Source organism: Filicampus tigris, chromosome 10, assembly GCF_054856515.1.
Source record: "Filicampus tigris isolate MCC_2025a chromosome 10, RoL_Ftig_1.0, whole genome shotgun sequence".
Lineage (NCBI taxonomy): Eukaryota > Metazoa > Chordata > Actinopteri > Syngnathiformes > Syngnathidae > Filicampus > Filicampus tigris.
Window position 1 is genome coordinate 19711121 of NC_141226.1, and position 15575 is coordinate 19726695.

Below are 15575 nucleotides of genomic sequence, written 5' to 3' on the forward strand. Positions count from 1 at the left end.
TAGTCCAAACATGACATTCTGATGAATATTGCGTTTGTGGAATAGGAGTTAAGCAGCAAAATCCACCCGTTTTCAGCCATCTCAGGGGGCGGCCATTTTGTCACTTCTGTCCACTGAAAATGACATCACAACTACTCAGGGCTCAGGTAACGACCAATCGTGTCTCAGCTTCAGAAAACAGGTGAGCTGTGATTGGTCCTTACCTGAGCACTGAGCAACATTTTCAGTCAACAAAAGTGGCAAAATGGCCGCCCCCTGAGCTGGACAAAAACGGGTGTATTTTGCTGCTTGAGTCATATTCCAATCATATGTCGTGATTGGCACTCTGAATAACCAAATGGCACATTTGAACAACGCTCTTGAGTTTCTGAACAGTCCGAGTGATGCTCGGAGCGTATTTCCGAACGCCCACAACACTGCGCATGCGCAAATCACGGAAATTAGACTCGTCAAACAACACCGTTTTATGAACCCATGCAAAATTAATAAATGTTAGGGCATGAATTAATAAATGTTTAAAGCTCACAAATTATACGGCTAAACTTATTTCCTTCAATAATAAATGCCTGTGGCTATTTCATACCACAGGAATTAATATGGCCGTCCCTTAGCGGTCGTGCGGTTTAACAACACCCAGAGAATGGTCACTTTTGCAGGACATTTCAGTGGTTTCCACTCTCAAGAGTAAGCAAAAGTGTCAAAATAAATTGGGAAGGGTTCCAAGATAGCTCGTACGAAGCTGCGAGTGCGAGCCAAAAGGCAACAAGGAGAAGGAGAAGAAGCTGCGGCAGCACCAATTACAGTCGACTCAAACGTCAGCCTCTCAAGAGCGGCATCAAACGATGCGTTCATCGTGCTGCGGGGCCAGCTCGCCGCCGGGACGGACGGACGGACGGACGGACGGCGCCGAGCGAGCTCATTTGGAGCTGCCCGCGGACGTTCGGGGCAGTCGTTAGCGGGAGGCGGGAACTGACTGGGCCGACGGTTAATGAAGGAGAGGTGCGAAGGCAGGAGGGAGGAAATGCAAAGAGCGGCGTGCTTGCCATCTGGTTCGGAAGACGTCCGGCGTTTTCCTTCATGAAGTGGAGGGATACAAGATGAGCTCCTCGCTGAGAGTTCAATGAGGCCTCTTTGTGTGCAGCGCGTCATCAAAAGAAGTCCGAAAAAGAGATTCAATTGCCGTCTGTTTGTGCGGCGCTGTAATCGGTCGCTATTGGCGAGAGCCGCAGGCGCTTATGTCGCAACAGTCTGAAGGCGAGCACGCACACACCAAAAAGCAGGAACGTGGATGAACATCGTCACGCCTTCAAAACGCTTCATCGCAAATGAAAGCGTCACGCCGAGAAGGCTGACGAGTGGAAATCCAAACCTCCTGCTTTTCTTTTGAAATTGTACTCCCATACGCAATGCAACCGCAAGTAGGGACTCAACCATTTACTAATCGATCAACCGTAATAACAATTCAGATGTTCGGTATTGTAGTTTAAAGTTTCAGTTTATTTTCGTACCCATCTTAAAAGTACAAGGTACATTCCGATGAAATGAAACGTGCCCTTGCACTCTCTCAACTCAATGTCTTGACGAAAAAAAAAAAAAAAAGTACAATGCAAATGACCCTAAAACACAATGCGCAGTATATCAAGTTAAAAACTTTGGCCTGCTATTTAACATCCGAACTGCCTGAAGATAAAAACTCTCTCTAAAACGAGAGGTCCGGGCCCGAATACTTTCTAAGCGCCTGCCTGATGGTAAGTACCTCAAGAGATTATGAGCAGGATGGCTGAAATCCTGTAAAATCTTAAGACCTTTCCTCCTGCAACGAGTGTTATAAATGTCCTGAATCTTAGGGAGTGTAGACCCAGTGATATATTTTTTTTCTTCTTTTTTTCAGCTGACCTCACTAAGACGCTTATGATCCTGTGCTATGATGTTCCCAAACCAAACTAGTATCGACCCAGTCAGAATGCTTTCCATCGTTGACCTGCAGAACTTAATTAAGGTCACATTGGACATGCCATATCTCATTGAGACATCTAACGCAATAAAAGCCTCTGCTGTGCTTTTTGGGACGATCTACTCGAGACCAGGGAAGAGAGTCGGAAATGTGATTGCCACAAAATGTAAAACTGGATACAATTTCAACTGGTTGATTTAAAATTGTTTTTTTTCTTGAAGTCAATTATTAGCTCTTTCCATCCGGACAAGTCATTCGCCTCATCCCTGGACGCATCCTCATTGTCCGTAACGGGTGCGATGACAGTCGCGTCATCGGCAAATTCGATCATACTATTGCTATGATGCTTTGCCACGCAATCACGTGTCGACAGAGCATAAAGTAGTGGGCTAAGACAGCAACCTTGTGGGACACCAGTATCCAAAACTGTGGTAGACGAGTAAATATTCCCCAACTCTTGGAGTCTGCTGTCTTCTCGTCAGAAAGTCTCACGGCCAACAAACAGATCAAGGTCCTTCAATTTAGACACAAGTCCGGACGGAGCAGCGAACTTCCTCCTTGTCTCACAGCCTACGCTCCCCCCACCCCCACCCCCCCCCCCCCCGGCCCGTGACTTTCAATTAGTGTACCTTGTTTGGATTCTGGCACAGAGAAAGTGAGCAGACAATGGAGTTGCACCGCGTTGCAACATGCTGTGTGTGTTTTTTTTTTTTTTTTCTCCCCCCCCTCCCTCGCTATAATTGGCTCCCTTTCAGGCCGACGGCCTTCGGTGCACAGCGTAACCTCCCTGCAGCCGGGGAGAAGAGACAAGCTTCTGCCACGCGCACGGGCAATGCAGCAGCAGTTGCTTGGAATACAAAAGACAGGGTGCCATTCAGCAGGGGGTTCAAAATATCTTTCTCTGCTTTCAAACCTACTTTTCGGGTGTTGTTGTTGTTCTTGAGGAATAGATGGGTAGTGACCAGGAAGTGGGGGTGCACGACAGACTGAAGGAGAGGCGGGCAGGGAAATGAAATGCAAGCAGAGGGCTGAAAAGAAGAATAAGAAGAAGGAGGAAGAAACACATTTCTTGCTTTGTATTTTTGGTCCCTCCAAAAGGAAGAAAAAGTAGTGTGTGTCAGAGAAAGAAGCGCTTGGAAAAAAGTAGGACAAGGGCAGCTCGGGGGGATTGGGCAGGGTCCTTTGATGACAGGACCTTACTTTCCTATCATCTACCACCTCTCATATACAAACTGTAAGCTCTCAACTAACAGCCACCCCCAATCGTCTAAAATGAGCAGCTATCATCTGCCAACTATTACGCATCATCGATCACCTGCCATTTACTTCGTCTGCCGTTCCGTGTAGCGACTTTAGAAAAAGGCAATTAAGCATCATCTCAAAATGGCTTGTGCCAAATTAATACAGTCATTGCTGAAAACATGAGAAAAGACAGAACTATGTCCTACTGAATTGTGGAGATAAAGCATGAAATTGCTTTTCCATTTGAGTTTTTCAGATTTTGGGGGGGGGAAAGCACGGCTAGAACGGCACCACGCGACACACTTTTGGTCCCCTCTCGTAACCGTGCATGTTTGTTCACGTCAGGCATTATCCGACGCAAATGCGACGTGCCGTTAGCTAGCTAGCTAGCTATGGCTACACCCTAATCTTCCCTGGATGGCACAATTTACAGAACAGCTCGTGTTGTTATTCAAGTTCCCAAGTGTTATAATTGTGTTATTTAAGCTACAGCAGTGCTTTTCAAATAGTGGGGCGGGCCTCCTGGGGGGGGGGGGGGGGGGGGGGTTGGGGCACGGTGCGATGCTGACCCTGGGGGAAATGCTATTTTTTGCCACCGTACTACAATAAGTGTAGTGTAATTGCACATCCACTCCAGTAGTTGGTAAGTTGAACTATATCTCTTTCTTTTTTTTCCCTTTACGTTAACAAGGATACGATGTTATGCAGAGGTGTACCTATAACTATTTTATAGACAAATGCTATTATTTATAGTGGCGGTGGAGAGTGGGTGGTGGGGCGGGGGCGCGAATTGTTTTCCTTCTTGCTTGGGGGGGGGAGTAACAGAAAATAATTGAGAAGCACCGAGTCTAGTAATATTTTGGAATGTAAAGCATTGTGGTTATGTAACTAGCGGGAAGTATGTGTGCAAATGTCTGTCATGTAGTGTGAGCCACGGGCTAAATAAATGACGTGTGCCGTCGTGTTTAATGACCCGTTAACTTGAAGTGTCTCAGGACCTACACAGCACCAAGCGAGGCGGTGAAGTTGTTGACTAGCCAGCTTTCCTTTCGGTCCTTGGGCTACCGATGAGCACCGGATATGTGTGGGGATGTATTAGCATAAGGAAGATGCTAGCTGTATTGGGATTTGATTGAAAGTGAACAGTTGAACAATGTGGAGAGCGGAAAGAACAGGTTTATTTTTCATAGTTTTGAAGTGTCATTTTGTGTACTTGGGGTTTTTTTTTTTGTAATCATTCAAATCTGGCAGGGTTGTTATCAGCACTCTTATTTACAAGTAATTTACAGTATTTTCATTTTATCGGGACTTTCACGTCTTGTTTGTTGCACAGTGGCTATATTGTGAAAACAGGCTGTGGCTGAGCACGTTTTTAATAGACTGTCCATAAGGCATGTCTTGTTTTGGCCGGCTTGTTTGTTTGTTTGCGGGCATCAAAACGGACTGGTGACGTGCGAGGCAGACGGTCATGAAGTTCACACGTTCGTGTTGATTCGTGTCTGCCACTTCAGGTGAAGCTGTGCCAGCGTCCCGGCCAGCGGCCGTGTATTATTGATGCTAGCCCGTCACGTGTGTTGTTATCGTTGTTGCCTAGCAAGAAGCACTAATTGCCCCCGCGGGACATCAATCCATTGCGTACGCGGCGCTCGTCTCCAGCAGTCTTGCGCCTGAATAAGAACGGCCTGCCTGCCCTCGCCGACGAGACATTTTGCCGGCTGCCGGGCGCCCGCCCGCCGCTGTCACCAGATGCACGCACACAAGTATGATGCGGCGCATTCTATCTTTTGAGACACATTTGTGTCTCGTTGACCGTGCGGGAGCGGATGTGATGTAAAGTGTGGAAGCGCAGAACAACGAGGAAAATTGGCTAATGAGCTATCATCAATCAACTATCACCCAACAATGATCAATTATCATCTACCGGCTCTCATCTGCTACCAACTGTCATTTATCATCTAAGAATTCACAGCAGTCAACTGCCACATATCAGCGATCAGCTATCAACTACCTTCTGTCAATTATTACCGACGATGATCTATGAACAATAGCTGACCAACTTCGTCATCAGTTTTAAAGCGGAAGTCAACCCAAACATATTTTTCTCAAGAATATGTTCCCAGCAGGCCCACTAGTTGAAACATGGCATTCTTAATAATTTTGAGATTTTGGAATATAAATTAAGCAGCAAAATCCACTCGTTTTTAGCCATCTCTGGGGGCGGCCATTTTGTCTTTTGTCGACTGAAAATGACATCACGACTGCTCACAACGACCGATCACGGCTCAGATTCAGAAAATAGGTCAGCCGCGATTGGTCGTTGTGAGCAGTCGTGATGTCATTTTCAGTCGACAAAAGACAAAATGGCCGCCCCCAGGGATAGCTAAAAATGAGTGCATTTTGCTGCTTAATTTATATTCCACAAACGCAAAATTAATCAGAATGCCGTGTTTCAACTAGTGGGCCTGCTGCGAACATATCCTTGGAAAAAATATGTTTGGGTTGACTTCCGCTTTACGCTATCAGCTACCAGCTATTAAACTATCAGCTACCAGTTAACGACAATCAACTGTCAGCTGCCAACTACCGTCAATTTGCTATTTACTAACTGCCACTAGCCGCAAACGTTGATCTTCACAATAAAATATCGACTACCTGCTAGTAAAAATGTCTCTTTTGGAGGTGCAGGTGAGGAGGCTCTCAAACATTATTTTGCTTATCATAAATTTGTGCGGCAAATGCGCTAACAACAATAATCATTTAGTTGAGCAACCATTTTTTTTCGTGTGTTGACGATGACGATGCCATAATAGCGTAGCATGTAGCTGAAACTACAACGGCTAATGAGGAGCGGGCTCCATGCGTCCCGTTGTCTTCAAAGGGTGAGTAGTTTTACTTAAGCTTATTTTCATTTAACCGTGCTTAACGTCTTTTGTACATGGCGATGAATTTGAAAAACTTTTGCCCGTCGACTTAATAACGTTTTTATGATAGTCACAGTTTAGGGCCCGGAATGGATCATATCACTTTGCATGATTAAAACGGACTCTTTTAATCACGTCACAGTGCATAAATGTCAAAATAGGACAGGTTTGCAGCATTATTCATAAAATGCTTGTGGGAGGCGACAAGTTGAATCCCTGCTGGCAAACATTGGAGAAGATGCAGCGGAAGCGCTCTTCCAAGTTTTAAAGTCATTTCATTTTTTTCATTGGACTTGCTTTTTATTTTGTTTGCCTGCCAAATAATGCATTATATTTATTCAATCCCCCACCCACCCTAAAAAAAACCCCCAAAAAACAGTAACCTGCCAAGCGACTGTATTGTCTTTGCATGTGACACAATGAAGACTAAAAAGCAAATAAACCAGAGTGTATGTTGCCTGCAAAGGTATTTTGTGTTTTCTGATTTGTCAGCATATGACACTGATTGGGCGGCACGGTGTGCTAGCGGGTTAGCACGTCTCACAGTTCTGAGTTCGAATCTCAGCTACGGCAAGTTTTCCCTGTGCTTCCTTGTCTTTTTTTTTTTCGGGTACTTTGGGCTCCCTCCCTCCCCTCTCACATGTAGGTTCATGTGAATGGTTGTTTGTCTATATGCGCCCTGTGAGTGGCTGGTGACCAGTCCAGGGTGTACCCCCCCCCACACACCCAAAAGGATAAGCGCTTAAAAAAAATAACACATTTTAAAAAAAGGATGTATTTAAAACCATGCAATATCAGTATTGCATCGGTATCGTTAGATCTCACGGTACACTATTGATACTGATACATACATCTTTGGATAATTGGCATTCTGAAGTTACCTTCGACATTTAAAACCATTAAACAAACGTACGCATGTTATCATTCCAAACTGCGATTCTCAGTCTGATTATTTTTCTATAATCTCACAAGTGCTATCGAACTGAAATGTCTCTGTCCACAAAAATGACGCAGGTGGCGAACTCTTCCACCGACCCATTTATCGTAATCGGCGTCATCGGGTGTACGGCGGACGTCGAAGTGCGGGGCGGCGACGTCAAACACTACGCGCGTTGGACGACGCCACCGTTCCGACGTCGTCGCTAGCAACCTGTCAGTTATGCGGCCCAGTGTGAACAGGGCCAGATCCCATTTGGACAAAAAAGAGCGTGGACGGTCATCCCTCCGAAATCGGATCGGAGGAGGAATTTGATTGGAATCAGGTACGCCTGCAGTCCGAACGCTGCCTTTGACACACAAGAGGCCTGGAATTGCCATTCTGCTCACTCCCTGGCGTTATGGTAAAAATCTATGACTTCACCCGTGATTCCGTAACCGCGGGGTGTGATATTACTCCCGTCATGGGAACGCTTATCGAGATGCTCCTGCCATCTTCCTCCGTAATTGCTTCCCGTAGGCCCTGACGCCGGGGGGTGGGGGGCGGGGGGGGGGGGGGGGGGTTCGGGGGAATGCGTCGCCTTCAACTTCCAAGCAGATCCGCTGCAAGTGAAACATTTTCACTCCTTTAATGAGTTCTCGGTGCTAAAGACGGTCCGTCGCTTTGAGTTTGATGTTTTCTAAATGGCAGACGGACAACCGTGCGTCTGTAATTGGGGAGATTTTCCCCGCCTCGCTCTCCAGCTGGCGGATGGCGCGACCGTGTCCTCAAAAATACGGGAGAAGAATGGCTTAGTGAAATATTAAACATCTCGTGCAGCTGCCACCCGAGCGGTGGTGAGAGCGACTCCTCGTCGGGTCTGGCGGCACAGATGGCGTCGTTCTTCCCTTGGAGCGACAGCGTATCAGCGACCAGTAAATTTGCCCGAAATGTCAGCTGTCGCCATTTATTTTCTCCGAGCAAGAACGTTGCCTAATTAGTGACAGTTGCCGATTACCTCCCTAGCAGTAAGAACAAATGACTAATACCTACTCCAAAATGCATCACATAAAACGAGGGGGCTCCGAATTAGGGCCGCCCGTCCGTTTTTTTTTTTTTTAGTACGCACAGTGGTGCCTTGAGATACAACTTAAATTCATTCTGTGACCACACTCGTAACGCAAATCACTTCTACCTCAAATCATCTTGCCTCATTTATCCTTACAGCAACATCAATGGTCATTTCCGTTAGCCCGCCTATGGCGTTTTGCATCGTATGTTAGCATTAAGCTAGCCGACTTTCATTAATATTCGTTAGGTTGACCATTTTGGCGTTTAAAAAAAAAATACTGTACGATGTTTAATGATTTGGTTTTACACGTCGTGTGACAAATAAACAACTTGAAGCAAGCACGCCGTACCTCTTTTTTGGAGAACTGTGCGAGTATTTTTATTTCCTCAAACTGAGCCTATAGGACAGCAAGAGAGTGAGAGCAGGTACTAAGGAATAGCCCAATTAAAAAAATGTGTTTAGGTGTGTTTTTATATTAATTTATATATATATATTTTTAAACATTTCATGGTCACTCTTTATTGCGGTTTTCACCTATTTTTGGTTTGGAACATATGCTCCGAGAAAAATGAGGGTTCACTGTACATCCTATTTGCCATTTGGAGCCTCCACTTTTTGTCTGCCCTCATCGCATGTTGAAATGAACATGAATGTCATTTGCCTTCATTGTATGATTTTCTTTCGGCGCTGGGTGGCAAAGGCGGGAGAAGAGAAGAATAGCGATTGGTTGCTCCACTTTCTGTTCCGTGTCAAGGTCAGTTCAGTATAGATTGCTCTCTTTTGCTCCTTAACGCATTCACTGCCAGACTTTTCCAGACCGTCTTCTACCCTAATGTTTGAAAAAATGTGAAAAAAATATATAAATACGTTCCTGGGATTGAATGGCTGGACTGTGAAAAGACAAATAAATGTGTCAATGCCAGTGACGCTTCTCATAACAGGGGCTCATTTCTTATAATGGGATACTGGGCTGCTCGCCACCCCAAAATCTGAACAAAAAAAAAAAATTTTTTTTTTTTTAATTTTTTATTATTATTATTTTTTTTATAAGGAATATGTGCCCGCATAACCTTACACACCAACCTGCCTTTTTTTTTTTTTTTTTTTTTTTTTTATACAGTGAAATACCCTGAAATTTCTCCATCAAGGCTCTAACTGAAGACGGAAATTTTATCCAATTTGGCCTTTTCCACAGATCCCAGCAAAGGTGCAACTGTGCGCCCTTTGGCACAGTTCTTTCACTCCTTCCAGCGTCTCCACATGGTGCCAATCATGTCCATGCCAATCAAGCTCATAGCACCTCCGCCAAGCCCCCACCGCCCCCCCCCCCCCCCACCTGTGCATCATTGCGGAATATCAGTCTGGCAGATTCCAGTGTCGAGACAAGCAGCGAAGTACTTCCTGTGAAATTTAACGCGCCATCTTCAGCTCGTCTGCCCTTTTGCAGTCCTTTGCCATGTCCCACTCGTCCCTACCTTTATTTTCCCCCCGTCTGCCTTTACCGGGTTATTTTCTTTTTTTTTTTCCTTCTTTCTCATCCCCAACTTTAATTTTCTTTGCCTTATCAGAGACAAGCGCCGCAGCACAGCCGGCGCCGAATAAATTATACCTCCTGACCTCAATCACATTTGTTGCATTAAAAGAAAAAAGTGCTTGTGAAAAATTGATGATTTACAGAAGATGCACAAATACAATATATATGGAAAACATGTTGCAGGTGTTTGGCCGTTCCGTTTCGCATATACAAAAGACTGGCCTGCTTATTTTTGAGGGATGCAACTGCGTATGTAGAGAAACACTAAAAACAGCCTAGCATGATTTCCCATTCACAGTTTAATTACTCGAGTTTTTCTGTAGATCGTAACTAACAACATACAAATAACATAATAAGTTTAGCGCCAAAAGACCAATTCTGTAATTAAACTGGCCAAACTACATTATATGGTTTTAGTCTTCAGTTTTAGCGGGGTTGTAAACTTCTCAACATGATGTAGAGAGAGGTCCGGATTTCTATTCATGACATTTTTAATGCAGTTTCTTGATATACAACTTTTGGTTTGCTCCTTGACCACGCTCATAACACAAACACATTTGTTCCTCAAATCATCTTTCCGCATTGAAATGAATAGAAATGCCATATATCCATTCCAACCGCCCCCAGAAACACCATAAAAACTTTTGTGATGTGTTTCCTTATGGGCAAACTAGCACTCTATAAAAACATGCAGTAATGACATAATTCAATACAAGTGAAAAGACTCGAACAGTTTTTCTGGAGGCTTCTCAGTACGGCATTAATATCATTCATTCTTCGCAGAGGGTAAACAATGAATATTCGTGGTTCTAATGTGGTCTGTCTACATGTGTTGCAGCACCGATTGTGTTCAGATGTCCGTTGCTGAAAGGGCAGTAACACGGCCATGTATTTTGTTTGTATGCTACTTTTCATTAAAAACACGTCACAAAACATTTGGTTTTTAGGGCATTTCAATTCATTCTAAAAAAATCCATAATAATGTAGGCAGTTAGTTAGTCAAAAATGAGCAGGTGTCTAGTGTGCCTGTTGATTTTTTGAGGTTGATTTAGATTGCAGTGATTACGCGGACGATCGCATCCAGTTATCCGCAGCCTGCATTTACGTGGGTTCCAAACGTTGCCCTTCAGCCTCTCAGGATACCGCACGTCACTATCATTTAACGGCTCACATTGATTTTCTTGCTCCTGGCTAGAGTCAAGATGGCGGCGCGAGTGGCGTCGGCTTTCAATTAGAGTGCGCGGGATGTAATTGTAGCCTCGCTAGTAATGAGCAATGACAGGCGGGAGGAGAATTGTGATAAATGACTCTCTTAAGAGCCACGCCGAGATGGATAGTTTGCGGCGCCTCGGCGGGCACTTACCTTGTGGTCCGCGATGCTGCTGTAGCCCTGCAGGGCCGAGGGGTGAGGCCGGGCCGGGCCGAAGGAGGCGCCGGTGGGCGGCGGCGGCGACGGCGGCTCTTGCTTTCGCCGCCGCGTTCGCGTGTCGTTGGCGTCCCGAGCCGAGCTGTAGAAGCTGCCGTTGTAGACCAGGAAGAGGCTGGCGCACAGGAGCAGCACGAGAAGCACGGCGACGCCATGGCGCTGGGAAAAGACATCTTAGCTTTTAGTAGGTTGTCGCTCTGCGGTGGAAAACATGTACGCTGTATTGCAAAATGTTGCCGGCAGACTGGGTTGGGTCTGAATGTGTAGCATGAAAAAAGGGGTTCCATCTTGACAAAAATCAGTTTACGCAACCCATCTAGTTGATGAAATACGCAGATCTGCTCAAAAGTCTCTTGATGGCAAACACCTGTTTATCATACCCATCTAGTTGATTTAAAAACGGGTGGAGTTTGCCGCTTCATTCATGTTGCACAGATGGAATATGAATCAAAATGCCGTGTTCAGACGTGAGGGTGCATAGAACTTATTGTAAAGAAAATGTTTGACTTGAATTCCACTTTATGGTCATCACGCCGTGCAAAAATCTTGCCATACCCATCTAGTTCATAAAAATGTATCAAAGTCTATCAAATCAAAAACTGTTTTGATGACAAAAATCAATTTATCGTGGCCCGCTTGCTGATGAAAATGCTGGATTTCTACATGATCAAACAAATGATTTATTGACAAAAATCGATCAATCAATTTATCATACCCTTAGCGTTAACAAAAAACGATTGGATTTGACTAATACTACATGATCAAAATACATTGTATTCATCATACCTATCTGTTTGATTTAAAGAAAAAAAAAGTCTGGGCTTGTCAAATTCAACATATTAAAATACATCTTAATGACGATAAAAAATCAATTTAGTACACCCATCTAGCTGATAAATTACCTGGGCTTTATCAAAATCAACATGATATACGTCTCAATGATTTATCCAATTCTGCTGAAGCAAAAAGCGTCTTTATGACAAAAAAGAATTGTATCATACCCATCCAGTTCGTAAAAACACTAGATGGGGGCGGACGGAGGAACAATGCTGCCGATTGAAAAATGGATACGTGCAGGCATCTGACACTGGAAGACATTCTTTTCAGAGTTAAAAGCTACAAAGAGTTTGCCATCAGATGATCAAAACAACAATGACTCTTGAGAGCATGCTTCTATCTACTTCTTTTCTCCTGTGGCTCTCTGACACGTCGGGGTAGGGGGGCGTCACCGTCGATCCAAAGGATTAGACGATTCTTTGAGGAGTATTTCCCCCTTTGGATTGACTGGGCCAAACCAGAGGGAAGGGCTTTTTGACACTGACTTTTAGCACTGGGATTGTGCAAAAACAACTCGAACCGCGCACACGCACGCACACACATGATGTTCACAATGTTCATACATTTTTTGCAAATTGTAAAAAGATACTTGAGCATACATTGTTTTTTGCCATCAGTTGCTTTTTTTGAATTGTTTTTTTTTTTTTTATAAGAAAAGTACTGTTTATATATCTGAGGTGTCATAAAACCAACAAATGTTGTTGTCAAAGTTGAAGTTTTACTTGAAATAAGTCTTTTCACAAAACCCTTGATTTCTCTTTTTTTTTTTTTCCCAGAAACTGGATTTTCAGTGAAACTTGCCTATGTTCTACTGTAGATTACCCAAGAATGGCAAATGCCAGAAATAAACTTTTTTTTCTGATGAAAGAAGAGAGTCTAATCTTTCTTTTGGTAAGTCCCATATCTACATAATCATAAAACAGAATATTCTGTGGGCCTTCAAAGATGGGTCAAAAAGTGCCTGGCACTCAGGGGCTTAGCTGCGCTGCGAATGGCCGGCATTTCATGAGTTAATTAATAAATGCAGTGCCAAAATTAGTCAGTCCGTTATCTCTTTAAGTAAACAACTACCTCAAATAGATGCCTACTTTTTACCCTTCAGCATAAAAACAACAGGTCTAGGTGATATTAGTTTATGCACTCTGAGAGTTAACTACCGTTTTTGTATTCCATTGCTAACTGAAACAGCAGCAACACTCACGGTGTGTTCAGGAATTATTCTGAAGGTAGGAATCCTGATGATTTAAAGTTATTTTTCTAGTCTGTAAACGAAAAAGTACTCCTATGTGATATATGTGTATAGTTGACTTTTATTTTTGCCCGCTTAAGGCACCCTCTCTTCTCGCGCGTAAAATAACCAACCCAAGACACTCGGGGTGGAGTGTGGGGAGTTGGGGGGCTGGGGGGGGGGGGGGGGGTGTAATCAAAGCTTAGTTGCAGGGCACATCTGTTGGCTGCATTGTTGCGAACCTAATCTTTTGATCCGACAGTCAGTGAGCACAGAGACATTATGCTGGTTTTTGGAGCGCACTTCGCCCAACACAGCTGAGATTTGAGCGTGCACGACATGCCTTTAAAATGAATTTCAATGAAAAAAAAAAAAAAAAAGATCATGCAAAACAACCTTTACCAGCGGTGTCTTCATCTTGCGGCGCTCTCGGGAGTCAAGCGGGCTCCGTGCGCCCGCAACCGGCGCCTCTCATGCTCCGCACGCGTCTGTGGTCTAGCTCTGCCCTGGTCGGTCTGGGGAAGCGCTCCGGTTCGGCTCGGGCTCCCTCCACGCAGCCCAGGCGACAGATGTGCACAGTCGGACCTCCGCCGGGTCCTAAAGCCCGCCGCTCCTCTTAGACTACGCATGAGTGGCAAAAGTATCTATCTATCTATCTATCTATCTATCTATCTATCTATCTATCTATCTATCCATCTATCCATCTATCCATCTATCCATCTGTCTATCTATCTATCTATCTATCTATCTATCTATCTATCTATCTATCTATCTATCTATCTATCTATCTATCTATCTATCTATCTATCTATCCATCCATCCATCCATCCATCCATCCATCCATCCATCCATCCATCCATCCATCCATCCATCCATCTAACCTATCCATCTATTAAGCTTCCCATATTCATCTATATATCTGTACGTATTTTGTCTGTATTTAAAATAGCATTTTTGCCATATATCTGTTTAGGAAGTGCGTGGTCCAATGTGGCCCATACCAGTAGCACTGATGAAAAATTCCTGGCCCCCTGCAGCATTAAAGTTGCCCATCCCTAACTTCAGTAGACGTATGTTCAAATATATGCATTCATTTATAAATAAAAACATAACATTAAAAAAGAAGACTATGGTAAAAGTACAAGTACTCTTTCAACTCCTTTATTTGAGTAAAAAAAAGTACAGATTCCAAAATGTACTTAAGTTCAACAGTAAATGTTAAGAATGAAAATGTAAAGTCAATTATACCCGTTTTGTTAACTTTGCTCAACGGGGGGAAACTTCGTTTTTGTTTTTTTTTTTTTTTTTTTATTAAACATGCTTCGTGCTTGTACAGAGAAGGAAAACAATCACAAAAAACAACGTGTTTGCTAATGTTTTGAACAAACGAACAAAAAAACCTCAACATTGCACACTAAGCACATATGACAATGTACTTGTACTCGGTTACTTGCCACCACTGCGACTATAGAAGGTGCACTTCATTAGCAAAAGAGCACCTGCAGCAGGAAGGTAAGGCCTAATGGTGGTTCCCTCACTTGATGGAGATCTTATGTGGGAGAACTACAGCGCCTCGCGGTGCCAAATTATAAGGGTTTGCATGCGTTTTCAACATTAGTATTAAACCCTCCTGCGATTGATTCCTAATGCAAGTAGCGTTTTATGTCTTATTGATGCGTTTTTCGCCGCGCTTCTGCTGCTGCTGAGATGCTTCGATTTCCCTCGTGCAGGATCAATAAAGCTCATCTTGTACCATGCTGGCTTTTCGCAACTAGATTCATACAAACGGAAAATCTTTTCTTTTTAGGATTGTTTGCATTATTTCATTGCAGTGCCTTTTAGCAGTGGTGTGTGATACAGATTTGACACCATTTAAATACACGGAGCATATTTGCAGAGATCAATTCTATGAATCCGCGATCTCTATATATTCTATGTATAATCTATTGTATGAATGCATTTTCGTGATTTTGAAGTGTTTTTCGGATCCGGTACCAATTAGACAGGGACCGCATCGCCGGTGCTGACACTTTTTGATAGTGAAAGTCGATTTATCAAGTTACTGAATCTGCAAACTTTTTTTTGCAGATTTAGTAACTTGATAAATCTTGATCTTTTCGTGATCTTTTTAACTATTTCATTGATCCAATACAAAGTGAATATGACAGTATTGCAGGTACCGACTTTTACCGAGCCTGTTAGGCCAATGTAAATAACATTTGAGAAATAAGAATGAATGGCTATGACCTTTAAGTGGATAACGAAAGAATCAGTATCAAATCCTTTTTTTTTGTTTGTTTTAATACTGGTGGATTTGTCATCAATTGGCTAAATCTGAATACAGTTTTTGTGAGTAAATATGTAAATATATAGTAAATATAAATATAAGTAAATATGGACTAGTAAAGCCAATATATTTTTTTAAATAATGGTGGATGTGTCATC

General features: G+C 43.5%; 2 protein-coding genes across 3 annotated transcripts in view; one reads left to right on the forward strand and one right to left on the reverse strand.

Moving 5' to 3' along the window:
* st6galnac5a (ST6 (alpha-N-acetyl-neuraminyl-2,3-beta-galactosyl-1,3)-N-acetylgalactosaminide alpha-2,6-sialyltransferase 5a) overlaps positions 1-13662 on the reverse strand; it is a 29536-nt gene extending 15874 nt beyond the window's left edge. The window contains exons 1-2 of one of the 2 annotated variants that reach the window (XM_086043921.1): positions 13533-13662; positions 11003-11224 (exon numbers count right to left, since the gene is read on the reverse strand). In XM_086043921.1, coding sequence (XP_085900047.1) covers positions 11003-11224; positions 13533-13547 — 237 coding nt within the window. In that variant the 5' untranslated portion in view covers positions 13548-13662. Of the gene's footprint in view, positions 1-11002; positions 11225-13526 lie in introns of both variants that reach the window. The other variant, XM_086043920.1, reaches the window with a different exon arrangement.
* pigk (phosphatidylinositol glycan anchor biosynthesis, class K) overlaps positions 1-15575 on the forward strand; it is a 65876-nt gene that overhangs the window by 39493 nt on the left and 10808 nt on the right. The gene's annotated exons all lie outside the window — the stretch shown is intronic.